Below are 26,637 nucleotides of genomic sequence, written 5' to 3'. Positions count from 1 at the left end.
TTTCATTTCATTAGAGTTAGCATGGTATATCATTTCCATCCTTTTACTTTTGGTATGTCTTATGTCCTTATATTTTAAATGGGTTCATTGTAGACAGCATTTAGACAGTTGAGTCTTGCTTTTTTAATGAAATCTGAAAGTCACTGCCTTTTAATTGGTGCATTTGGATCATTAATACTTAATGTAATTCTTTATATGGTTGGGTTTAAATCTAACACCTTGATATTTATTTCCTATTTGTCTTGTTTCTTGTTTCCTTTTCCTCTTTTTAATCTTTTATTATTTAAATATGCTATGCTTCCTTTTTATCTTTTAAATTAGCGTTTTAACTCATTATATTCTTCCTTCAAACAAAATTATAATACTTAATTGATGTATTAGCATGGCCAATAAGAAGAACCTTATCAAGTACATTTTCATTTCCCCCTTGCAGCTGTGTATGCTACTGCCAAATGTTGCACTTATGTTATGAACCTCACAGTGCATTATTCTTATTTTTGCTTTAAACAGTAAATTTTCTTTGAGTTTTTTAAATAAGAAATGTATCTTTTATTCATCCATACATTCACTATTTCTAGTATTTTCATTTTTTGTGTAGATCCAAAATGATCGTTTTCCTCGGCCTGAGGACTTTTAATATTTGTGGTACTGCTCCGATGGTTATGAATTCTCTCATCTCCATCTTATCTTTGTTTTAAAGTCTATTTTGTCTGATGTAATTATAGCTCCCCCAGCTTTCTTTTGGTTTCCATTTGCATAGAATATCTTTTTCCATCCCTTCACTTTCAGTCTGCACGTTATCCTTACATCTGAATTGAGTCCCTTACGGGCAGTATATAGATACATCTTGTTTCTCTCTTATCCATTCATTCACTCTTTATCTTTTAATTGGAGAATTTAGTCCATTTACATTTAAAATAATTATGGATAGGTATGTACTTATTGCCATTTTGTTCATTGCCTTCTGGTTGTTTTGTAATTCCTCTGTTTCTTTCTTTATCTTTTGTTATCTTCCCTTTGTGGTTTAATGACTTTCTTTAGTGATATGTGTAGATTTCTTTCTCACTATCTTTTGTGTATTTGTGGTTACCATGAGGCTTACATATAACAGCTTACATTTATAACAGTCTATTTTAAGTTGATCTGAACTATTCCCAACCCTTGTGCAAGACCTAAAAATTTTTCTGTCTCTTTCTTTTGTTCTCCCCCTCCCCCACCTTGGGTAATTTCCTCAAATGGATACATTAGCCAGTACTCAAGAGCAACTCTTTAGAATCTCCAGAGGGGACTCTCTGGGGATCTCTCTTCTCCACTACTCTGTACTGTGCCTTCTAGCCTCCTTTGCCTTGACTTCCAAATGCCATCTCTTTAACTGAAGAAGAATTCAGGGCTCTGGATTTCCTCTTCTTGTTCAGTAAGCTTAGCTTACCTCATTTATTTTTCTTTCTTTAGGAATCACTGTTCTGTGCTGCCTGGTGTCAAATGTCTGAAAACCATTGTTTCATATATTCTGTCCTGTTGTTTAGTTGTTTGACTCTTGATAGTCTATAATGGTTGGAATTTGAAGCTTCCTGCTTTGTCTTTCAATGACCAAGAAGACTCTGTCGTTAATATAAGCAAACATTCCTTAAATATCTTTAGTAATGAAATTGATTACTTCAGCGGTGCCTGGGTGGCTCAGTCGGTTGAGCGTCCGACTCTTGATTTCAGCTCAGATCATGATCTCAGGGTCATGAGATCAAGCCCTGCATCAGGCTCCATGCTCAGTGGGAAGTCTGCTTGAGATTCTCTCTCTTCCTCTCCCTCTGCCCCTCCCCCACTCATGTGTGTGCTCTCTCTCAAATAAATACATCTTTAAAAAAAAGAAATTGGGGGCTGGGAGGGATGGGGTGGCTGGGTGATAGACATTGGGGAGGGTATGTGCTATGGTGAGTGCTGTGAATTGTGTAAGACTATTGAATCACAGACCTGTACCTCTGAAACAAATAATACATTTATGTTAAAAAAAAAAAAAAAGAAGAAGATAGCGGGAAGGGAAAAATGAAGGGGGAGAAATCGGAGGGGGAGACAAACCATGAGAGACTATGGACCCTGAGAAACAAACTGAGGGTTCTAGAGGGGAGGGGGGTGGGGAGATGGGTCAGCCTAGTGATGGGTATTAAAGAGGGCACGTACTGAATGGAGCACTGGGTGTTATACGCAAACAATGAATCATGGAACACTACATCAAAAACTAATGATGTAATGTATGGTGATTAACATAACATAATAAAAAAAATTAAAAAAATAAATTGATTGTTTCACACATAAAACTTCTAAAGACAGATCTCAGTGTTTGGTATCCTAATAGAGGACTATATGAATAAAAAATCAACTTACTTTATTTCACCATGGTAACCCAAATCTTGATGGTTTAGCAATGTTTCCAGGAGACTCAAAGTTAGATATAATCCATGCTTTCCACATATAGCCCTGACCTGCAAAGTAAGAAAGGATTTGGAGTTTCATTATAATGAAGTTAAGATTTGAATTTTAGCTAACATAACACTGTATGTTAACTATACTGGAACTAAAATGTAAAAAATTAAAATAAAAATAAATTTTTATTTGATTGATGCAGAGGTATATTTCATTGCTCGAAGCCAATGAACTTTGAAATGTTGATCTTAAATTTTTGCCAGCAATAGAATGGGTGGTCAAGGCCTAGAAGTTATATATACTTATTATACAGGTAAATTGCAAAATATTTTTGTGTATTTCCTTTGATTTATAAAACAAGCTTGATGTATTAGCATGGCCAATATTGCTATCTGCATTTCATATAGGACAAAACCAAGACTTAGATTAAGTCACTTCCTTGATGTTACACAGTTCATAAATGATGGAACTGTGTCTAGAAACCAGATGTCCAATAAATTTTTGTTGGATCAATGAATAAAGTGTCATTGTAGTTTCCCAGATATTTAATATTTTCTGAGTCTAGCTGACAAATCAGTTCAGTTCTCAGGTTGGTGGGTGGGTGACACTTAGATTCAAACATGTCAGACTTTTAGGGGTATGATAGCATGTTTTGTGTGTTTAGCATATATATATACATGTATATATATACATGTATATATATATATATATATTTAGAGCCAGAGGGAGAGCATGGACACGTGGGGGTTGGAGGGGCAGAGGAAGTGGGGGAGAGGGGGAGGGAGAGAGGGAATCTTAAGCAGGCTCCACGTGGAGCCTCATGTGGGGCTTGATCTCATAACCCTGAGATCATGACCTGAGCCAAAATCAAGAGTTGGACACTTAACCAACTGAGCCACCCAGGTACCCCTAGCATAATGTTTAAACATAGACTTTGGAATGAAACAGGACTTATTTTGGACACTAGATCTGTTGTCTGATCTGTGTGACCTTTCTGTGCCCAATGTTTCATCTACTAAATAAGACTAGTATTTTCTAATTCCTAGGGTTCTGTGAGGGTTACATGAGAAAATAAGCAGTTAGAATAATGCCTCGCTTTTAGTACACATTTGATTAATATTTGTTGAAATGAAGAGATGAAGAAAGGAGAGAGAGGAAAGAGGGATGAGAGGAGATGATAGGAAAGGAGAGAAGGGGAGAGAGAAAACAAGAAAAGGAGAAAGAAGGAAGAAGGTGTGGAAGGAAGGAAAGAAGAAAGGAAGGGAGGGAGGAAGAAAAGGGAGGGAGGAAGGAAGGAAGGAAAAGGTAAAGAAAAAGATGTCTAATTTGTGTTTGGACTGAACAGTAGCTACTATTATTACTTTGAGAGGAAGTTCAGTATAGTGATTGTATTATGCATGTTTTTTTACTCTGATGATTTGACATCCAGAGCTGTGCTGACCCTGGAGTGATTGCCCCTCCCAGGGCTAGCCAATTCCTAGAGATGGTAAAGGACTGGCTTTGAAGTGTGTTTTTCTTTCATATGCAAACCAACCTCCTTTTTATGGCCGGGGAGGGCTCTCACCCTGGGGCCACTATTTCCCTTCCCTTATTGCCCCAGGGTCAAACACTAGGCACCTAGGGATAGCCCCTATGCCCCAGAGCTCACTGAAATTATCCAAACTAACCAATCCTAAACCTGCTTACCCTGCCTTGTCCATTCCACCATAAGGGCTCCTGCCCACATTTTCCCCTTATCCCCTCTGCCTCCTGACTAGCCCTGCTGCTTCTGGAAGAGTCTGTGTGGGTGTGCCATGCTCCCTTGCCTTGGAAACTGTGTTTAACAAGCTATCTCTTCAGTGGCAATGATCTCCTGATCTGTTGGTCTGAACATAGCTGAATAATGTATAAAACCTAGATTTTAAAACAGTGACAAAAAACTAATCTTTGTTTATCTTTATGTAAGGAAACAAACAACAAATCTCGGTTCAAAACTTGTACATGTTACTTCCTAGGTATAGGGGAGTCCTGTCAGGGATGCTTAACAGAGGAAAAAAGATCATCAATTTGGAACATAAAAAACTGAGTAGGAGTTTACCAGAAGAGTAAGGGGTCAGGGAAAATTCCAGGCAGAAGAAAATCATGTGTGATTAATGGATGAGAAAGAGTATGGTGCTTTTTAGAAACTGCATATATTTTGACATTATCCACTCTACTATAGTTTTATACCCTTTTCCCAGCTGGGCAGTAATGATCTGGTCACTAGAGCTTCTCTACAAGACACGGGATTACTGAGGGCTTCAGCTGTGTTTCATTCATTTTTCAATCACCATTTGTTTAGCACCGTGTTGAAAAATAAAGTATCAATAATTATTGAACAAATAAATACGTAGATGAACAAGGAAGTGAATGAAAGAGTTGAAGACAGTAAAGAGTAGAGTGTGTATGGGCAGAGATTGACAAAAATAAATTTAGAGAGGTAGAAATTAGTCACATTATGCCATTTTACTCCTTAAATAAGAATTGAATTATCTCCATGATTACAGCATATTAATATATTTTTAAACATCAGTGTAAGGGGTTGTTCTAAAAACAGTTCATTTACTTCTGGCAACACTGAGTTTTGCTCTAGGCTAAAATGAATAGCAGATTAGAAATAGTACATCAGGGTTCCTAGAAGCAGATTGATTGATGGCTGCTAAGAGCTGACAGTTATAAAGGAGCAAAAAAACATCTACCAGAAAATTCTGGCAACTTAGTGTTATTCAGGATTATTACTAAAATTGTTTAAAGCTTGAATATTCATAATGATGACCCTTGTTCAAAAAGAAAACATTTCATTATGTGTAGTTTCTTCTGTTTAGTAAGGAAATGTTTTTTAATCAAATGTAAATAAAATGTCTATGTTATTTAGAAAATGACATGTGAAATAAATATTCATTTCCCCTAAATGCTCCTTGAAAGAGTGGCGCACAGATGCTCTCTCAACTTCCTCTCTTCCCACTTAAGGCTCCATTTGCATTTTACTCCATCACTGTACTTAAACTGTATTTGCCAAGTCACTGGTAACTTCCATGGTTTGAAATTGCATGAGTACTTTTCAGTCCCAATTATTGGTCTCTTCACAGCATGTAACATGACTGATCATGCCATCCTTCTATAAATCTCTTTTTTGGCTTTCTTGACCACTCCCATGCCTCTTGTGATTATTTTTAGTCTCCTTTGTTGGCTTCTCTTCTTCTACAGTGTCCTCCTCTACTTTCCCTTTTCACTTTCCATTGTGTCCTTGGGTAACCCTAACTACTCCCATGGCTTCAACTGTATATCAAAGACCTTTAAATCATTATTTAGCTTTAATCTCTCAACCCAGAACAATGTATTGAAAACTGAGCTCCTCATCCCACCCTCCACCCCTCCAAAGCTACTCCTTGTCTCTTTTCTTTTTTTTTTTTTTTAAAGATTTTATTTATTTATTTGACAGAGAGAGACATAGCGAGAGAGGGAACACAAGCAGGGGGAGTGGGAGAGGGAGAAGCAGGCTTCCCGCCGAGCGGGGAGCACGATGTGGGACTCGATCCCAGGACCCTGGGATCATGACCCGAGCCAAAGGCAGACGCTTAACGACTGAGCCACCCAGGCGCCCGGCACTACTCCTTTTCACTCACCCTATATGTATAATCTATCAGCTGCTGACTCCACTTTCTTTTTTTTTTTAAAGATTTTATTTATTTATTTGACAGAGAGAGACACAGCGAGAGAGGGAACACAAGCAGGGGGAGTGGGAGAGGGAGAATCAGGCTTCTCGCTGGGCAGGGAGCCCGATGCGGGGCTCGATCCCAGGACCCTGGGATCATGACCTGAGCTGAAGGCAGACGCTTAACGACTGAGCCACCCAGGCGCCCCTCCTTGTCTCTTTTCTATCACAGAGAATGGTACCACCACTCACCAAGTTGCCAAGGCCAGAACCTTGGGAGTCATTTTTGATTCTCCCTAATTCAGGGCCCATATCTAGTTAGTCACCAAGACCTACTTTCCTACCTCCTTAATATCTCTATCTCTCCTGTTAACTGGCCTGGTTTAAAGCCTCCTAATTTCTTGCTTGATTATTGGAATAGCCTTCTAAAGGGTCTCTTTACCTCTAATTCTTCATATTCCATTAGACTGCTTTTTTCAAATTTCGAATTTGATCATATCATTCACTGTTTAATATCTTTTTTTTTTAAAGGTTTTATTTATTTATTTGAGAGAGAGAGCACATGAGAGGGGGGAGGGCCAGAGGGAGAAGCAGACTCCCTGCCGAGCAGGGAGCCTGATGCAGGACTCGATCCAGGGACTCTAGGATCATGACCTGAGCCGAAGGCAGTCGCCCAACCAACTGAGCCACCCAGGCGCCCACTGTTTAATATCTTTTGATGATCCCTTTGGGCCTTCAGGGTAAAGTTTAGCTCCTTAGAAAGACCCTTCATAAACTGGCTCCTATTTTCCATTCTAACATCAACTTGGGCAGCATCTCCCACCATCCCCAGCCACCACACACCCACTATATTCTGTCTATATGAATGACTTCCAGTTCCCTGAATTAGCCATGCTCTCTCTCATTTCAGTCCTGTTTCACATTGTTCTTTTTACCTAGAATACCTTTCCCATCCCTTCCTCTGCCCCTCCTCCTAATTCTTTGCCAAATTCACCTGTCCTCTAAGATTTAGTATTTGCATCATCTTTTTGGAGGGGTTTTGAGCCAGGCTAGCTTGTTGTTCTTTCTCTGTGTTCCAAGTTACTGCCATCACTGCATTTGTCATACAGAACTGTGACATGTTTAAAATGTCATCTTTCCCCTGAGCTCCTGGAGAACTCAGGAACTGAAATCATAATAGTCTCTTGTCCTTAGTGGCTTATCATAGTGCTCAGAACACTGGATGTGGATCTACGTTGCCTCAGCAATCCTGCCAGAATCCATCATTGCATCAAAGATGGGCTAGAGGAACAGGAGGACTGAGTCCACAGAATGGGGATGGTAGATATTTGACATATTTTTAGACTATTCTTTGAGAATGGCAAAATTTCATTCATTTAAGTGGCAAGACCCACAGATTATCCTTCAAGACTGCATTTATTTATCTGAGAAGCTACAGATGATCTGTGAGCCCTCTGAAATGGCTGTGAGGATGGCACCCCCCCAAAAAAAACGCACACACAGGGGCACAACAGGGTGCATAGATTTCATGAGAAACTTAAGGAGGTCTGTGATTCTTTCCCCTACACTCCAAGGAGATTAAGAATTGCTGTTCAAAAAGAGAAGCCCTTCCAACTCATAGCCTTTCCCTATCTACCATGAAGTCCTGTGTCTAGCAACATGAATGTGGGGGCGCAGCTGCTGCTGCTTTTTGTATCCAATGTCCCTTGGGCCTCAATTTGTCTCACGTTCTGGGGAAACAGAATTCTATTTTACATGCCTCCCAGACTGCAATATACTTTGAGTGAGTTCCAGATGTCTTAAGAGATGCCAGATGGCTCAAGAGAGACAGACCAGCTTCAAGGAAAATGTGCCCCATTTCCTTGGATATGAACCACAAATTTAAGCTTTCAGGGCCAGCTCTGATAGCCAGTGCTCAATGTGGCCATCACTTGACCCTGGAAATATCCTCTTTCCTTGGGCTGTTTTGAGTAATAATTTAACCAAATACTGATTTTTTTTTTATTAGAAGAAAAAGAAACTAGTGTTTACTGAGTGCCTCATATATTAGCGTGGTTAAGTGCCTTCACATACTTATTTTGTTTAATCCTCACAATAGATGCAGGAGATAGATATTTGAAACCCAGTTTTTTTTTTTTCCAGCTGAAAAATCTGAAGACTCAAAGAGTTTAAGCAAATTTATTTTGATTCATGTTATTTATGTTTTATTCTACTAGTATCACCTGAGAACATTCAAGCTTCATTGATGGTGTCATGTAATTTCCAATCTAACAAAGAATTGCTGCTTCTTATTCTATTTCCACTGATATTATGTACACAATAAAAGCCATTTATGTTGTGTGGAATCTCCTGCAGTGTGCTCTCTCCCTCTTTCCAGTGAAACATACTTGCATGTGTAATATTCACATACATACACACACATGTACATACTATCATTACCTTTGCCCTTGCATGGTTAGCTGACTGTGCAAATGAAAGCACAGAGAAAGCTGCTTCTGTCCTGGAATAAGAATCTACTTCCAGCATCCTCTGTCCTTGCTTTCTTAATAGAATGTCATATGCTCCTCTTAATTCTCTCAATTCTAACCCCTGTTTACCTAGATGAGAGGCATTTTCCAATCTTTTCTATAGCACTTTCTTTTTTTCCCCCTGCAATTATAAATCCCTTCTACTCCTCTGGAATTCTAAGTCTTATATCCTGGACTCAATGGATAATTCCAGATATCTTTTGCTGAATAGAGTTCCAATTCTGGCTCTCAATATCCAGTATTCTACTGTACTTTGAACCTTGACTCTGCTGCTTGCTAGCTGTGGCCCTTGGGTGATTCAATTGGCCTCTCTGAGACTCAGTCTTTTTCATTAAATGGGTATTATAACATCTGTCTGGATTTTGTAGTTATCTGTAAATGTTAAATGAGAGAATGTAAATAAAGCATTTAGTGCAGTGCTTGGCACTTAGTAAGAACTCAATAAAGTCTGGTGGTGACAAGTTGTTGTTGATGAAATTGTAGTAATAGTCGTAATTATTATTTCACCTGTATACAAGGTAGCCTCATGACTAGGGTTTGTTTGGCTAAAGACAACACTTGAGTTTATATGGTTCCGGATCCTCTTCCATAAAACACGTCTGCACTGTTAATGCTCTAAAACAGCATGCTAATCTCTATCAGCAATAAATCACATTAGTTCCTAAAAATTGGGTGTTCTAAGGAATGGGATAACACATGCTAATGTCACTGAGCTGGTAGAGGGTATGAGAAATGAACATTTGGCCTTGGAAAAAATATTTGTTTTCCATTATGAAATATTATTTGGGTGTTATCCTATTCTCTATTATTAACATAGAACATATCCCAGCATAAGTAATTCCTGGACCAATTCTGCATATTCTACAATTCTTTTTTCCTTTTGTTTTTCTCCTCTCAGGCACAGAAAACAAACAATTGTATAATGTTATCCACAGGCAGAACACAGATCATAACTGAGCTTTCTGTTAGACCTTGAGGTAGGCTTTGGAGACAAACACATTGGAACTCTAATTTTCGTTACCTTGGGTGGGGGTAGGGAACCGGAGAAAGAGTGGTCTTCTTTCCGGAAACTCAGACTGAGGCCCTCTAGGTCGAGTTTTCCATGGGTTGTCCTTAGTGCCATCAGGATCTCCAACAGGTTCTTGCCCACTTCTGACCGAGGGCTGGCATCTCGAGGAGCCATACTGCATGGAGGTGCAGGGGAAAGCCTGTGAAAACATGATCCACCCAAAGCCGCTGCGTGTTTTCATACTACATCTCTCAGCCCTGACATACACCGTGAACCCAGAGAACCCACCCAGTAAGGTCTCCTAAGTCTCAGGAACCTGGTCATGGGGTCTGCACATAGAGATTTCCTAGATTATCTCCAATCTGTTCCATTCTACTGACCACTAGAGCCTTTTCCAGGAGGCACCAACCAATTCGGCTAGAACAGAAACCAAAATTTGTAATCCACTCTCACTCTTTTTTCCAGGTTGAGAGGAACAATTACAAGTGACCACAGTAGTTTACTTTAGCTGCTTGATCTTACTTCTCTTAAGCCCAGATAATTATTGATGGCAAATCAAACTTCCAAACTGTCCCTTGCCACAGGCAAAGCAAAGTGGATCCTGCCAGATTCCCTATAACCATGGAACCTCTGTAGAAGGAAATCTTGAATCAAGTGAACTTCCTTTGTTATCCTTGACTCTGCAATTTTTATCTAGAAAACCGAGAAAAGTTTTGGGAATAATGATCTTGCAAATGTTTGTAATTATTACGATGGTTTATCTCACTGACTATTGTTACTTTAAATAATAGGTGAAAACCCAAGGGTGATAAAGTGTTATAGTCATTTATTTTATGAAACTAGTTTGAGATGTTTACTCATTTAGCATTCAAATGATGTGTCATTCCAGATCCAGCTGAACTATCTTCTTGGCAGTGAAGCTTTTTCTAATTTCCACTGTCTCAATGTAAAATGCCACTTCCCTACAGGGACAGTCTCTGACATCTCCCAACCTCCACTCCTGTAAATCAGCTTCCTTTCAGTGGTGTGTCAGTAAACTTAACAACCCGCTCTCCAAGATAATGCCCTGATTTGTGGCATTACTAATTTTCACGGTTTGAGTACTCCCACCATGGCCGACTTCAAACTACAAAAAGGATGTCACTGAAAGACGATCTGGGAAGTGGTGCTCCTAATTGGCCCTCAGTGATGCTCCAGCACCCCATGCTTGATCAGCTCTTTCAAAATTCCTTTTTCTTTTCCTAAATAAGTCTCCCTTAGGTTGCAATCACATCTTTATTTCTTTAGCTATTGTTTCATGTCTGACTTCCCTACTAGACTGCTCCATCAGACGTGGCTCAAGTCTGTTTTGTTTTTTACTATTTCCTGGGGATCTTGTACAGTACTTGGAATTAATTATTTTTATATGTATTTAACTTTTACTAGAGGTCATATTGTATCTTCTTTTTTTCTTAAAGAATTTTATTTATTTGTATTAGGGAGAGAGAGAGGGAGCACACATGAGTGGGGTGAGAAGTAGAAGGGGAGGCAGAGGGGGAGGGAGGGAATCTCAAACAGACTCCCTGCTGAGCGCAAAGCCTGATGGGGGGCTTGATCTCACGACCCTGAGATCATGACCTGAGCTGAAATCAAAAGGTGGTCGCATAACCAACTGAGCCACCCAGGTGCCCCTGTATCTTCTTTTTGCTCTGTGACTCTTACTTGAGTTTTGGCCTAACAGCTCATATTTTCTGAAAGCTTGGTACAGGACAGAAGGAGTGGCTGTTTGTCTTTGTTTGGGTCATATAGTTTCTGCACCCTCCTTCCCAGTTCAGAATGTTCTCCAGCTCAGGAGTCTGCCTCTCAGTCTAGCGGAGGAAAATGCCAGCTATGTGCTTTACGAGACTCTCTTTGCTGAGAGAGCCCATGACCCAGACCTTGCCAATCAGATGTGTCTGTCCCAGATCTGAATCACAAGTTTTCCTTCCTCTTTCCTTTTCTTGCAATGCCAGTTCCTGGGGGTAGGAATTCATGAGGCTTTGGCCCCTGTATCCGAAATGCAAGTATGAAATGGGCAGGAGTTGTATGGAACCCATTTGCTTCAGCTGGTGGGGTTTCTTAGGAAACCTGCTGTGGGAGGTGGTTTCATCTGGTCCAACTTAGGTAAGGAGAGCTATTGCTACAGGTGATGCTGGAGGCTTTTTAAACATCACAGAGCTGCCCCATTAAAGGCTCTACCTGACAGAACATGGGAGGGCCTTTTCCTGAGCAGCACGTTAATTAACAAAGAGCCTGGGTTCATTTAGGCCATCAGTTCCACACTTCCACAAACACACTGTCTGGTTTGTATCAAGCAGCACCTTCTCCGATGAGTTCAAAGTGATCTCTTTGTGCACCATTTTTATAGAGGAGGTATCCAGATGTCTCTGCAAGTGGATAATTGGAGGTACCAATTACATTAAAAAAATATTCATTGAGCATCTCCCATGTGCCGGGAATGATGCTGGACACCAAGCTGGCCAGGGCAGACACTATTACTAACCTCAAATGTCAAGTTAGTAATTACAAATACAGTGGCCATTAGGCAGGGAAAGGACTGTGGGGCCATACCACAGAGAGACTGCGAGATATAACGTAGTCTAGGGCTCAGGAACGCCTTCCTGTCCAGGACTCATTAAGACCCATATCTGCCAATGGCACCTCACAGGGCCCAGATCTCATTGTCTGTGTTTTATGAAGTGTGGTTGCTGATTATTAAATATTTCTGGGGCTTTACGGCCCTCCATAGGACAGTTGCTCCCAGATATTTGACTGGTGTACCCACCTGGCAGTGTCTTTCTTTGCCCTTTGAGCCTTGAGGGAAAGACTGGGCCTTACCAACCTCTGAATTCACTATCCCCGGCAAGGTGTCCCTGGCAAGCAGCTGGTATTCAATGAATATAAAAAGGCATGAAAAGGGCACACTGTAGAAAGGAAGCAAGTCCAACACTTGGCCCAGGGCCATTTTTGTAGGAAACTGTTTTCCTAGAGTGAAGTGATGAATTCCAATACCGTGGCTCTTAACCACTGTGTCCCATTATTTGTAACTGAAAAGAGTGTCTTCTGGTAGGATAGTTTAAAAATAATACTAAAAAAAATTCTTATATAGCATTTCCTATGTATCAGATACTGTTTTTAAGAACTTTGCATTGATTAAGTTACTCTCCAAATCTATGAAGTGAAGGGAAATCTCTTATGGCTCCCATTTCACAATGGAAGCACAGAGAAGGTAAGTGACTAGCTCAAGGTTACACAGCCATTAAATGGCAGAAACAGGAACTGAGCCTAGGCTTCTGGTAATAGAGGCTATGCTCCTAACCACTGCACTTTGTCAACTTTCTTGGAGAACACAGGGACTACCATGCTCTACTGTGCCTCCTCTCTAAAGATATTCCTCACATCCTATTTTTACTATGTGTCATTTATTTCCCTTGAGATTACATTATTGATGCTGGTACCTGAAACCCTTCTTTGCTAGTGCCTGTAAGCCAGAAGTTCATTGACCAAACATATTTCTGGAATCACACTTCATAGACTGGAGCTCTGCATCAGTATACGATCATTTCTTATTCTATAATGAGGGTTTTCATTGTCACGTGGCAACCTCATAAAAAAGACACATGCTTGATCTCAAGAAACCTATGCAATTGGTGCAAATAACTTTCTGTGCTGGCCTGTCTATGAGAGAGAGAGAGAGAGAGGAAATGATAAGCATGAGGTGAAGGGCACAGTGATTCTATACTGGGTGAGCTTTTCGGGTGAATGGCCTCCAAAATCACATCCAGTTCTAGAAGTCTAGGAACACTATGCCCAAGGAAAGAAAGAAAGTACCTTTGGCCATGATGATGACAACCCTGAGATTTCCTGGGGTTGCTGCCCACAGCTTCTTTGCTTTGCTGTGGATCATCTAAAGCTGCAGCTCTTAAAAACCAGAGGAGCTTTCCATAATTCACCTGAAAATCCAATAGGAAAACAGAACATCCTTATTTAGTGTACATGTAAGAGAAAGAAAAGCCCATAAGTGAAATGCCTGTTGAGACAGAGTTTTTGGAAATGTTTTAATAAAAAAACTTTTATTAAGGGGTGCCTGGGTGGCTCAGTCAGTTAAGCATCCAACTCTTGGTTTCAGCTCAGGTCCTGATCTCACGGTCGTGAGATCGAGCTCTGCATTGGGCTCTGAGCTCAGCACAGAGTCTGCTTCAGATTCTCTCTCCTTCTCCCTCTGTGCCTCCCACTTGTACTCTCTGTCTCAAATAAATAAATAAATAAAATATTTAAAAAAAACCGGGCGCCTGGGTGGCTCAGTTGGTTAAATGACTGCTTTCAGCTCAGGTCATGATCCTGGAGTCCCGGGATCGAGTCCTGCATCGGGCTCCCTGCTCGGCTGGGGGTCTGCTTCTCCCTCTGATCCTCTTCCCTCTTGTGCTCTCTGTCTCTCATTCTCTCTCTCTCAAATAAATAAATAAAATTTTTAAAGAAAATATTTAAAAAAACCTTTCATTGAAAGTTTTTTAACTGGTTTTAAAAATAGAGTATAATAATTATTAGTGCTCTTTACCAAATATTCCTATTATTCTCCCTTCCTGATTGCCCTGTGGTTGGGTAGGGCTATGGGAACATTTCTGGACAATGAGTTGTGAGCAGAAGTGACATGTGTTCCTTCTGGTTGAGGATTAAACTGCTCACACGAGATGCTCCAGAGCTTTCTTTTTTCCCCCTCTGCCAGCACATCCAAAAATACACCAGAGTCACTGCTTCATCAGCCTGGATTTTGGAGCTAAGATAAATGACAGTGAGTGACTTATTATGGAAATGTAAGTGAGAAAGAAACTTCTGTTGTTTTGGGCCACTGCCACTTTGGGGCTATTTGTTACTACAGCCTAAACTAGCCTCTAGCTTCTCTCTCTCTCTCTCACATCTCTTATATACTTATTATATAAAATATAGGCTTATATTTAGATATATCCAGCAGATATATTCAAATTATTTGAGGACAAAGCTTTATTAAGCTAAATGAAGAATCTCGAGGACTCCCCTCCCCCACACACACTCCCCCCCGCCCCCTCCCAGGAAAGGACTGAGGGAATGTTGTCCATTTCCATTGCTGGTCTGGATGACATCCTAGGGACTCTGGTGGGCAGGCAACTCCAGGGTGCTGGAGGAGGTAACATTTGGGGAGTGAAGCTATATAAGTTTCTGATATAAACTTGGTCTCAGGCCAGAGAATTTGATGAAACTGAAGATTCACAGTGGTTGTACTGACATTGTATCACTAAATACCTACCATCAATATACAACTAATTATAGTGGATTAGAGATGGGCATGAGAAAAAACTAACATTTATTTGAGTACCTACTAAATACTAAGCTCATGACCAGGTAATTTGCATCTATTATATTGCTAAATTCTCATATTACCCCTATGAGGTTGGTTTTGGCCTGCTTTTCTTTTCTTTTTTTAAGATTTTATTTATTTGGGGCACCTGGGTGGCTCAGTCAGTTAAGTGGCTGCCTTCAGCTTGGGTCGTGGTGCCAGGGTCCTGGGATCAAGCTCCGCATTGGGCTCCCTGTTCAGTGGAGAGCCTGCTTCTCCCTCTCCCACTCCTCCTGCTTGTGTTCCCTCTCTGGCTGTGTCTCTCTCTGTCAAATAAATAAATAAAATCTTTAAAAAAAGATTTTATTTATTCATGAGAGACAGAGCGAGAGAGAGGCAGAAACAGAGGGAGAAGCAGGCTCCCTGCTGAGCAGAGAGCCCGATGTGGGACTTGATCCCAGGACCCCAGGATCAGACCTGAGCCAAAGGCAGACACTTAACCATCTGAGCCACCCAGGTGCCCTGGCCTGGTTTTCTATCAGCACATGCTCACTCATGATTTACCCACTGCTATTACTTTTTCCTATTGTAGAATATATTCCTCTAGAATTTGCTTGCATTTGGACTGTGCTTTGTATCCACCCACAAATGTAAGCTTGGAAAGTGCAGTGCTCAGAGCAAGAACCCTGGAGTTGTCAGTGGGGAGCCTTTATCTCTGCCCTGGGTCTGCCATTAATTCTCTGGGTGCACTGCATGATTTCCTTACCCCACTATGGGTCTCAGTTTCCTAATTAGTAAAATGGTGGTCATATTATATTTCAAAGATACCCCCCACCTCTAATTCTCTAGGAGCTGTCCTGATACATCCTAGTCAAATTCACCATTCTTATCTCAGAACTTACAGACTGACCAACTTGTCAATGAGATTCAAGTGAGCCCATTATCCTAAATCTGTAACCACCCCAATAGTGCTAGGAGCAGCCAGTGAAAGCCAGGACAGGAAAGTCTTTGAAAAAGAAATCAAGTAGCCCTAAGAGACCTTAAACTATTTTCTATTCTCGTCTATTCTGACTAGAAATTTCCACATATGAATAAAAATAAGCTTTGTGTCTTAAGTTTCAATAGTAAAGGTTATTTTTAAGAAAGAAACTAACCTTTTAATTCTATTACTCTGGTGGGTACAAATAAAATAAACAAAAGGAACCCACACTTAAAATAGCAGCATGGCTGTACCATTTCTGGAGAGTCCCTCCTAGAAAATCTCTGGCAAAGGATCTTGACTGTTGGTAACTGTAGAGGGACTTCATGCCTCAAGAAAAGGCGGCTCAGTTGAGATTGGAGAAGAAATCCTGAAGAGATAGGATCCAGGGTCTTCAGCTCTTTCTGAAATTTTTCTAGTAAGCCAGAACTCAAAGGGCGTGATCTGAGTTCTCTTTTGACCAGGGCAAGAAGAAAAGCATCTTCTCTTGTTGTTCCACTTGGTCTCTGGCCAAAATCCTGACACAAGAGCAATAGCAACAATAAATTAACAGGGCTCTAAAATAAAAAGGCTGAAGGCCAATGCAAGGAAGCAGAAACCTAGTGGGCCTGCCTGGTATCAGAGCATCCACTTTCAGGCCTGGCCTAGAATAAGACAAGTTGGTAATACTGGAAGCAGGAATTCGATCTGGGTGTATTCATTAGTTTGCAATGCCTCGGGACCTTTGCCTTCAGGAGAAGAAAAGAAGCAAATCATTTTAAAGTGCATACTCTGTTAGAAGCCTCCTTAGGTTATATCACAGGTCTTCCGTAAAATATTTTTTTAAATATAAGGGAATTTAGAATGCCAAGTCTTAGAGACCCATTGGATCTGGGAGGAAGAAGGTAGGAGAAAGATGAGAAGTTCAGGTGAGGCATTTGAGGTTTGCCTGTGAGCTCACCAGGAAGTTCTTGGAGGCTGATTGGACATATGGCTTCTGATGTCCCCCAGTCCATCCTCAGACTGTCTCATTATCTGCTCCACATTAAAATTTACAGGCATCAAATAATACCCTTCATCCACAATAGAAAACAAGTCCAGTCTTAGTATAGGTACCTCAGGTTGGTCAGAGCTGTCCCTTGCCATCTGTTCCAAGGACCGGTCTCTAATGTTTCTTCTGGGGAGGCCATGGATATAGGACAGGGACTGGTCTCCAGTTGGTACCGAGCTGCAGTGGGCATTTGCCTGGCTGGGAATCTTAAAGAAACAAAGACATATGTTAGTAAGGATCAGAAGGGGAGAGGAAAAGAGAAAGAGGAAAGAAGGGAGAGGGCGCCTGGGTGGCTCAGTTGGTTAAGCGACTGCCTTCGGCTCAGGTCATGGTCCCAGGGTCCTGGGATCGAGTCCCGCATCGGGCTCCCTGCTCTGCGGGGAGCCTGCTTCTCCCTCTCCCACTCCCCCTGCTTGTGTTCCCCCTCTCGCTGTGTCTCTCTCTGTCAAATAAATAAATAAAACCTTTAAAAAAAAAAAAAAAGAAAGAAGGGAGAATATGAGTGAGGAACCAATCTCTTAAAACACATTCCCAGTTCCAAATGACTTCAGCCCATATAGTCATTGAATCATTCAGTCCCCAAAGAAGAAAGCTTGCCTCAACATCAATCTCAGCATTATGCGATTAACATGTCTGACAAATACATTAACAATAAAACAATGCTGTTTCACCTTTGCAAGAAAGGTGTCTGTGGCAGACAAAGGAAAAAGAGGTAGAACGTAAGGTATTCATAGGCAAAAGTAAAGTTCTTATTAGAGATAAGGGTATCCTTAAGCTGTTTTATTTTTATTTACTTATTTTTTTTAAATTTTTTATTTATTTGAGAGAGAGAGAATGAGAGAGAGAGCATGAGGTGGGGAGGGTCAGAGGGAGAAGCAGACTCCTCGCTGAGCAAGGAGCCCGATGCGGGACTCGATCCTGGGACTCCAGGATCATGACCTGAGCTGAAGGCAGTCGCTTAACCAACTGAGCCACCCAGGCGCCCTTACTTATTTTTTAAGTAGCCTCCATGCCCAAAGTGGGGCTTGATCTTCCAACTCTGAGACTGAGGGTCACCTGTTCTACTGATTGAGCCAGCCAGGCACCCCCTTAGGCTGTTTTAATTAGCAGATTGAGGAAGTATTTATTATACTTCCTCAGTATATTGGCAGCAAAGGCAATTGTAAGTTTTGTCAAGAATGGAATAGAAGAGATTAAAAAGACCAGCATGTTATATCCTAAGAGCAGTATTATTAAAGGTTACAATAGAATAAATGATGGAACAAAGGTCAGTGATAAAATACCATTCCCTTTTGCAATGGAGTATGGAGTATGGTATATTAATTATGTTTTTTTTTTTTAAATTTTCTAGATTTTATGATGTTTTGACATCTTGGGCAGCCTTGCTGTCTGGAAGAGATTGCCCTTCCCAGGGTTAATTAATTTCTCTCCAAGCAAATATTTCCCCTGCCCAAAATCAACCCAGTCCAGATATTAGACAGCTGGGGACAGCCCCTAGGCTCAAAGCCTGCTGGAATTTTTCAGACTAGCCAGTCCTAAGCTGTTTACCCTACCCTGCCTTGCCTTTCCCCTAGAAACCTCAGTAAGGGCTGTAGCCTGTGCTTTCCCCTCACTTCTGCCTCCTGACTGAGCGTGGCGCTTCCCCGTGTGATCCTGTGCTGTCTCATGCCCCCTTTTCGTGGGAAATGTTAAGAAACTATTCTTTCTTTTTTTTTTTTTTAAAGATTTTATTTATTTGAGAGAGAGAGAGACACAGTGAGAGAGGGAACACAAGCAGGGGGAGTGGGAGAGGGAGAAGCAGGCTTCCGGCTGAGGAGGGAGCCTGATGCGGGGCTTGATCCCAGGACCCTGGGATCATGACCTGAGCTGAAGGCAGACGCTGAACGACTGAGCCACCCAGGCGCCCCAAGAAACTATTCTTTCAAAAGCAGTTGTCACTCTGTTACCTTGTCATACCAGATTAAAAAAAATAACATTTTGGGTACAAATTGAGACACATGGTTATTTTTAATATCAGACAATTGAAAGAAGACAGTTATCAGAATGATTCACTGAAAACTGAATGTCTGTACTCAATTGATAGGCACTTTAAATAACCTGTCAGTATGGATAGCAACCTACAGGTGCTTTATAGTCATGAAGCATTTTACAGAAAAATCAAGAGGCTCTCTAGAGTGGGAAGAGCGAGCAGGAGTGGCAGAGAGTTCTAGAATAGGCATAAAAATAACAAGGTATTTATTGGGCACAGACTCTGTACAAGGTACCATATGGATGCTTTGTTTATATCATTCCATTTAATCTTTAATCCATTTTATCTTTACAACAAGCCTTTCAGAAGTTAAGTAAGTTTATTAAATATTAGTTAAGAAATATTTATGGCTTGCCTAACCTGGGCCAGGCAGGGTGATAGGCCCTACAGTGAACAAAACAGATTTGGTTCCTGCTCTTACAGAGCTCACAGATGGTGAGGGGACAGCAAGTACTCGTGACAGCACCGTATGGAGCAGTGAGGGTCACTGTCAGAACTGTCCACAGGTCCACCTGACCTGGACTTGGTGGTCCAGGCCTGGAGGCAATGACATTTAAGTCTAGGCTTGAAACATGAGTTAGGTTTGGATTTGGATAGGCTAACGAGTAGAGAGGGAGGAGAAGAGAAGAAGAAAGGGCCCAGGAAAAGGAAACTGGATGTTGAAAACCTCAAAGGTATACACAGGCTCCTAAAAGAGAGAGGAATACTTCCAGAGCATAGTTTAAGTTTTGAAAAAGGCAAAAGTTAAGGCTGCAGAGGGAGATAGGAGAAAGGGGGTGAATTGCCTCAAGTCCGATTAGCCTCTGTGCTTTCTTCTGAGGGAAGTGGGAGCCGCAGAAATGTTTTCAGTAGAGCTAAGACTAGGTCAGAGTTGTCCCAAATTTACCCCCTAGTGAATTGTGCAGATAAGACTTGAACCCTGCTTTGTACCACTACCCCCAGGATGAGAGAGATTCCACATTCATTCAGTCCACAGAGCAGATTCATCCTGTAAAATATTTGGCTAGGCATCTCAGGTATTTCTTAGAACAGTATGTTTCATTGGAAATTATTTGTAATAGAAAACATTTCCATTTTCAGCCACATGTAAACCTTTTTTTGCCTCTGAGAACTGATACACTTTTATATTGCAGTATTCTAAAGGAGCATTTATCAATACTTCATCATCTCAGTGGAGTCAAGGTGTCCCTTTTCTCATTTAAAACACCAAAGTTTATTGAGTGCCTTTGTTTTCAGCACTATGGATACAGGTGAACAAGGCAGGTAGGATTCCTGCCCTCATAGATCTTTCAGCCTAAGTATCACAGAATAAATTTTATGGCCTTCCCTATGGAAAGAGGAATATATATTCTACTCCCAGGACTGCTGCGAGCAATGAGTATTATAATGTATTTTAAACATTTTGTGAACCCCAGAAGTTTGGTATTTGCTGTATATCTCCCTCCAATAGAGTGTGAACACTGTGTGGGCCAGAACGGTTTTGTGTCTTGCTGACTCCCAGCATTTAAGAACAGTGCCAAATTGGAAGAGCAAATAGAAAAACACAGTTTCAGAATGGTGATGATGACTTGTTCAGGCCCAGCCCAAGCGGGGCTCTAGATTTCTCTCTTCACTGACGTCAATCACCAAGTGTATCCACAAAGTGTCAAAGAAGATAAAATGGAAAATGTTGACCAAGAATCACCATGTTTCTGACTTCAGAAGTTGCCAGAGTAACTATAAAATCTCCAGTACTATAGTTTTCTATCATTTGCTTTACTTTGAATCACAAAATAGTGCTTGCGGATGACACAATAGCCTGAAATGAGTTTGGGGCATAATACTAGTTTTGTGATATTTACCTAGAGGAATTGTTACAAACGGAGCACAGAAATCTAACACAGATTTGGTAATTCTTCTTGGGGTGTTGGAAACTTGCAACTGTGAGGAGTGTAAACAAGTCTTTTTTTTTTTTTTTAAGATTGCTTATAAATTACTTTAAAGTGGTTATATTGTGGAATCCGTGGACACTTTCCTCTAAGACAAGTGAACACACCAAATTGTCTTAATACTGTGCAATGCGTAGCCGGGGCTTGGGAGAAAATCTGCAGAGACAGCATCAAATGAAGATTTGAAAAGTTCTGTTTCCTCAACATTTTAGACCAAGTTGTTGAAGTGTTCTAGAAAGCTGTTAAATGGTTCAAAAAGGGAACCTAGTGACAATAAATACAACAAGAAAGATGCGTATAAAAAGCTTGATAGGATTTCTCAAGAAATGTAGAATTGAAAAAAACCAGCATTTCCAAATTAATAGATTTAACATACGATGTTAATATATACCTTAAACCAATACAATATTAGAATTAATCATTTGACTATTTTATTTATATTTGTAAAAATTTTTATTTTCTTTACATTTTAACTTTATGGGAAGTTATAATTATGGAAAACTTCAAACATAGGCACATGTGTCCAGGATAGTATAATGGAACTCCATGTACTCATCACCAAGCTGTAATTATCAACTGACATTCTTGTTTTATTTATACCCACATCACCCGCCACCAGAAATGAAGTAAACCACAGATGGTGTATTATTTCATCCACATTTTTTTCAGCATACATCTCTAAAGCAGTGGTTTTCAAAGTGAGGTTCTTGGGCCAGAAGCCTCAGCATCACCTAGAAATGTGTTAGGAATGTGAATTCTTGAGACCCAGCCCAACACCACCGAATGAGAATTTCTGAGTTCGGGGTCCAGAAATCTGTGTTTTAGTAAGCCCTCCAGTACTTGTAATGCATGCTAAAGTTTGAGAACCACTGCTTTAAGGATAACGATTCTTTGAAAATATAACCATAATAACATTATAATACTTTTAAACATGGTAATCCCTTAACATCATCTAATATCCAGTCAATTGTTCAAAATCTCCCAATTATCTGATAAATCTTATTTTTACAGTTTGTTTATTCAAAACAGGGACCAAATAAGATCCATATATTGCAATTGGCTTCAATCTTTTACACCTTTTTTTTTTTTTTTAAAGATTTTATTTATTTATTTGACAGAGAGAGAGACAGCGAGAGCAGGAACACAAGCAGGGGGAGTGGGAGAGGGAGAAGCAGGCTTCCCGCCGAACAGGGAGCCCGATGTGGGACTCGATCCCAGGATCCTGGGATCATGACCTGAGCCGAAGGCAGACGCTTAACGACTGAGCCACCCAGGCGCCCCTCTTTTACACCTTTTTAAATTTCTACTTCTTCCTATCCCCCTGCTCCTTTTTGTGCAGTTTTTCCCTTTGCAATTTATTTGTTGAAGAAGCTGTGTTGTCTGCCCTACAAAATTTTCCACAGTCTGGGTTTCCTTGCTTGTATTTCTATGCTGTTTAACAAACTGTCCCATATATTTATTAGAAAATAATAGCTAGGACTAGGGTCTTGATCTTCTTCAAGTTCAGTTGTTTTAAGCAAGATTGTTACATAGGTGGTACGTTGCCCCATGCAAACAAATGCTGTCAGGTTGTCTTACTTTAGTCCATTTTTTTTTTCATTAGCGTTTTGGAAATGATGATATTCTTATCCTATTATCAGTTCTCATTTTCTTTTTTTTTTTTTAAAGATTTTATTTATTTATTCATGAGAGACAGAGAGAGAGAGAGAGAGAGGCAGAGGGAGAAGCAGGCTCCCAAGGAGCAGGGAGCCGGATGTGGGACTCGATCCCAGGACCCTGGGATCATGACCTGAGCCGAAGGCAGACGCTTAACCATCTGAGCCACCCAGGCACCCATCAGTTCTCATTTTCAATAGATTAATAGGAATACTTTTTTTTTAAAATTTTATTATGTTATGTTAGTCACCATACAATACATCATTAGTTTTTGATGTAGTGATCCATGATCCATTGTTTTCATATAACACCCAGTGCTCCATGCAGTACGTGCCCTCCTTAATACCCATCACCGGGCTAACCAATCCCCCCTCCCCCCTCCCCTCCAAAACCCTGTTTGTTTCTCAGGTCCATAGTCTCTCATGGTTCATCTCTCCCTCCAATTCCCCCTGCCCATTTTTCCCTTCCTTCTCCTAATGTCCTCCATGTTATTCCTTATATTCCACAAATAAGTGAAACCATATGATAATTGACTTTCTCTGCTTGACTTATTTCACTTAGCAGAATCTCCTCCAGTCCCATCCATGTTGATGTAAAAGTTGGCAACCCACAGAATGGGAGAAGATATTTGCAAATGACACTACAGATAAAGGGCTGGTGTCCAAAATCTGTAAAGAACTTCTCAAACTCAACACCCAAAAAACAAATAATCAAGTCAAAAAGTGGGCAGAAGAGATGAACAGACACTTCTCCAAAGACATACAAATGGCTAACAGACACATGAAAAAATGTTCATCATCATTAGCCGTCAGGGAAATCCAAATCAAAACCACACTGAGATACAACCTTACACCAGTTAGAATGGCAAAAATGGACAGGGAAATAAACAACAAATGTTGGAGAAGTTGTGGAGAAAGGGGAACCCTCTTACACTGTTGGTGGGAATGCAAGTTGGTACAGCCACTTTGGAAAACAGTGTGGAGGTGCCTCAAAAAGTTAAAAATAGAGCTACCCTATGACCTAGAAATTGCACTACTGGGTATTTACCCTAAAGACACAGATGTAGTGAAAAGAAGGGCCATATGCACCCCAATGTTCATAGCAGCAATGTCCGCAATAGCCAAACTGTGGAAAGAGCCGAAATGCCCTTCAACAGATGTATGGATAAAGAAGATATGGTCCATATATACAATGGAATATTACTCAGCCATCAGAAAAGATGAATACCCAACTTTTACATCAACAGGAATACTTTTTTACAGAGAAACTGCCGTCATTAACTATTATCTAAAATACAGTTTGTATAGAAAAGGCAAACAATAAATGCTCCTTTGATTTATCAGTTTTAAAAATAGTTTGTTCCCTAGGATTCTTCAGAGGTGACCAATGAATTTTTGTTTTTTTCTAAAGAATCACTATAAAGTTAGAGATTTAAACATATATAATGCATTTAAATCATTATAATTGTTATGTTTACTGATAGCGAAAATATAAGTGGTTTGGGCTTTTCTTTATTTTCTTTTTTTGTTTTTTTAATAGTGAGAGCCATTTTAAGTTAGATTCCAAGTCTTTTTTTTTTTTTTTGACAATGGAAGGTGTTTGTTATCTTAATTGCTTTTGGTATAAATAGATGTTCCAGGCTCAAAGCTGGGATCAGCCTTCAGAATTTACTGAACATGATGCAGGTGCTAGGGTACTCATTGCTATATGGTTGGTCATTGTTTCTGTGTTTTTTTTTTTTTTTCAATGAACAAAGCTAGGAAATCTATTTTCTTAAAAGGAGTGCATACTGATATTCCCAATTCAAATGTAGGTCTTTGGGGTTTTATAAAATCTCATCAATATTATATCTATATTTCATTTCTCCTACACCAGAAATCCCAAATGTAAAAACACCAAGATAATGACTCATTTGCTTTATTCTACAATACATACACACAATAATAATATCAACATAATGGTTACTGAAAACATTTGAAGATAGTTTTTCAAAAACTATTTTCCTTAGAGTATACATCCCACAAGAGACACAGAGTGAAGTCATTATGTTTTAAAGTCATTTAAAGTCATTGCCTGGGTGGTTTAGTTCGTTAAGACTCTGACTCTTGATTTTGGCTCAGGTCATGATCTCAGGGCTGTGAGATCAGAGTTGTGAGATAGAGCCCCGAGTCAGGCTTTGCACTCAGCGGGGAGTCCCTCTCTCTCTCCCCCTCTGCCCCTCCACCTGCTCACGCGCACGCTCTCTCTCTCTCAAATACATAAATACATCTTTAAAAAAGTCATTTACAATAGTTCCATTCTCTTTGGTTTTATTGCCAATTAGTACATAGGTTCACGTGGTACCCAGTCTCCAGGGTGGCTCTAAGTAATCCCTGCCTCCTAGGACTCAAGTCCTTGTGCAGTTCTTCCCCCACCCCTTCTCATTAGGATTATCTCTGTAACCAATAAAATACTCTAGTACGGTATGTCACTTCTGAGATTAGGTTATTACAGACATTGGACTTACTGCTATGGTTGGGTGCACACACTCTATCTTTCTTTCTGGGATAACTCATCTTTGGAATGCCAGATACCATGTCTTGAGCAGCCCTATAGAGAGGCCCAAATACAAAAAAGACTCTTCCCTCTGGCAACAGCCAGCAAGTAAATGAGGCCTCTGTCAGTAGCCACTCAAATAAGCCTAGAAGTGAATCTTCTTGTCCTGGTCAAGCCTTCAGGTGACTGCATTCCTGGCCGACATTTGGAGTGAAATTTCAGGGGAGACCTTGAACTAGAACCACTCATCTAAGCTGCTCCTGGATTCTTGTCCCTCAGAAACAGTGCAAGATGATGTATGGTTATTGTTTTATGTAGCTATCTTTTGGGACAGTTTGTTATTCAGCAATAGATAGCCAACACAAACTTATTTTGGTTTTGATTTTTAGGAATTGATTTTTTAATTTTTAAATTTGTTTTATATTTATGTGAAATATTTATGTGGTTCCAAAGCCAAATCTATAAAAATGACTTATTCAGAGATGAGTTGTTTCTGTTTTTGATCCTTCCAACATTTTCCCTTTATCCCCAAGAGATAACCACTTTTTAAAATCCTTTTTATTAATTCCTTCATTTTTAAAAACATAAGCAATAGATAGATGATAGATAGATACCACGAAGCATAATCTACATACTTTTCTTCACCTTGCTTTCATTTAGTTAATGCTATATCTAGTTAGATTACTCCATACAATGATACGTAGTGATATTTATATACTTTAAAACTGTTTATATTGTGATATTCTTCATTACTTTTTACAATTTTAAAGGTTTTATAATACTCTGTGTGGATGAACTGTTATTTATTCAACCAGTCCCTTATGGATGGGAATTTAGGTTGTTAATAGTGTTGTTGTTTTTTTTTTTTTTTTGTAACAAGTAATGCTACAGTGAATACTTTCTGCATAAATCTTTTCACATTTTTCCAGTGATCCTTGGGATAGATTTTGAAAGTGAGATTTTTCATGTCAACAAATAAATGCATATATAGTTTTGCTAATTATTGCCAAATTTCCTGTCAAAGTGGTTTTCTAGTTTAAACTTCTCTAACTTCCAACAAAGTATGTTGTCAATTTTCTGGATTTTTGCCAATGTAGTTGTGAGAAATTATATCTCATGGTGGTGTTAATTTATATTCCTTTTATTAAGAGCAATACTATATTTTTTGATATGCTTTGAGACCATGTACATTTATCTTTCTGTGAACCGTCCTTAATGTTTTGCCCATTTTCCTAATAGTTTACTGTCTTTTTTTTCTTTTTCTTTTTGATAGAAGATTCTATATGTTAGGGACATATTTATCTATGATATAAATTACAGATTTCTTCCTCAGTTTATCGGGTATGTATGGACACTTTGTACACAGTGGTTCTGGCCACATATATATAGTCAAATTATCACTTTTTTTCTTATTGTATCTGCATTTTGAGTCACAGTTGAGAAATGTCCCCTTATCTCAAATTACAGAGGAAATCATCCATTTTCTTGCACTATTGTGTAGGTTTATTTCTTTTACATTT

General features: G+C 39.9%; 1 protein-coding gene and 1 long non-coding RNA gene across 2 annotated transcripts in view; one reads left to right on the top strand and one right to left on the bottom strand.

Annotated features, from left to right (window-relative positions):
- LOC123858345 (uncharacterized) overlaps nucleotides 1–26,637 on the top strand; it is a 230,154-nt gene that overhangs the window by 44,323 nt on the left and 159,194 nt on the right. The gene's annotated exons all lie outside the window — the stretch shown is intronic.
- CUNH1orf87 (chromosome unknown C1orf87 homolog) overlaps nucleotides 1–26,637 on the bottom strand; it is an 80,880-nt gene that overhangs the window by 28,748 nt on the left and 25,495 nt on the right. The window contains 5 exon segments of the mRNA XM_064587490.1: nucleotides 2,380–2,477; nucleotides 9,641–9,803; nucleotides 13,478–13,599; nucleotides 16,194–16,457; nucleotides 17,035–17,175. Coding sequence (XP_064443560.1) covers nucleotides 2,380–2,477; nucleotides 9,641–9,803; nucleotides 13,478–13,599; nucleotides 16,194–16,457; nucleotides 17,035–17,175 — 788 coding nt within the window.

This window comes from Mirounga angustirostris, unplaced genomic scaffold (assembly GCF_029215605.1).
Source record: "Mirounga angustirostris isolate CCGP_5_RB_7025 unplaced genomic scaffold, mMirAng1.0.hap1 SCAF_4, whole genome shotgun sequence".
In the NCBI taxonomy this organism is placed as follows: Eukaryota; Metazoa; Chordata; class Mammalia; order Carnivora; family Phocidae; genus Mirounga; species Mirounga angustirostris.
The sequence above is the reverse complement of the archived record's forward strand: the minus strand, read 5'-3'. Positions and strand labels throughout refer to the sequence as shown.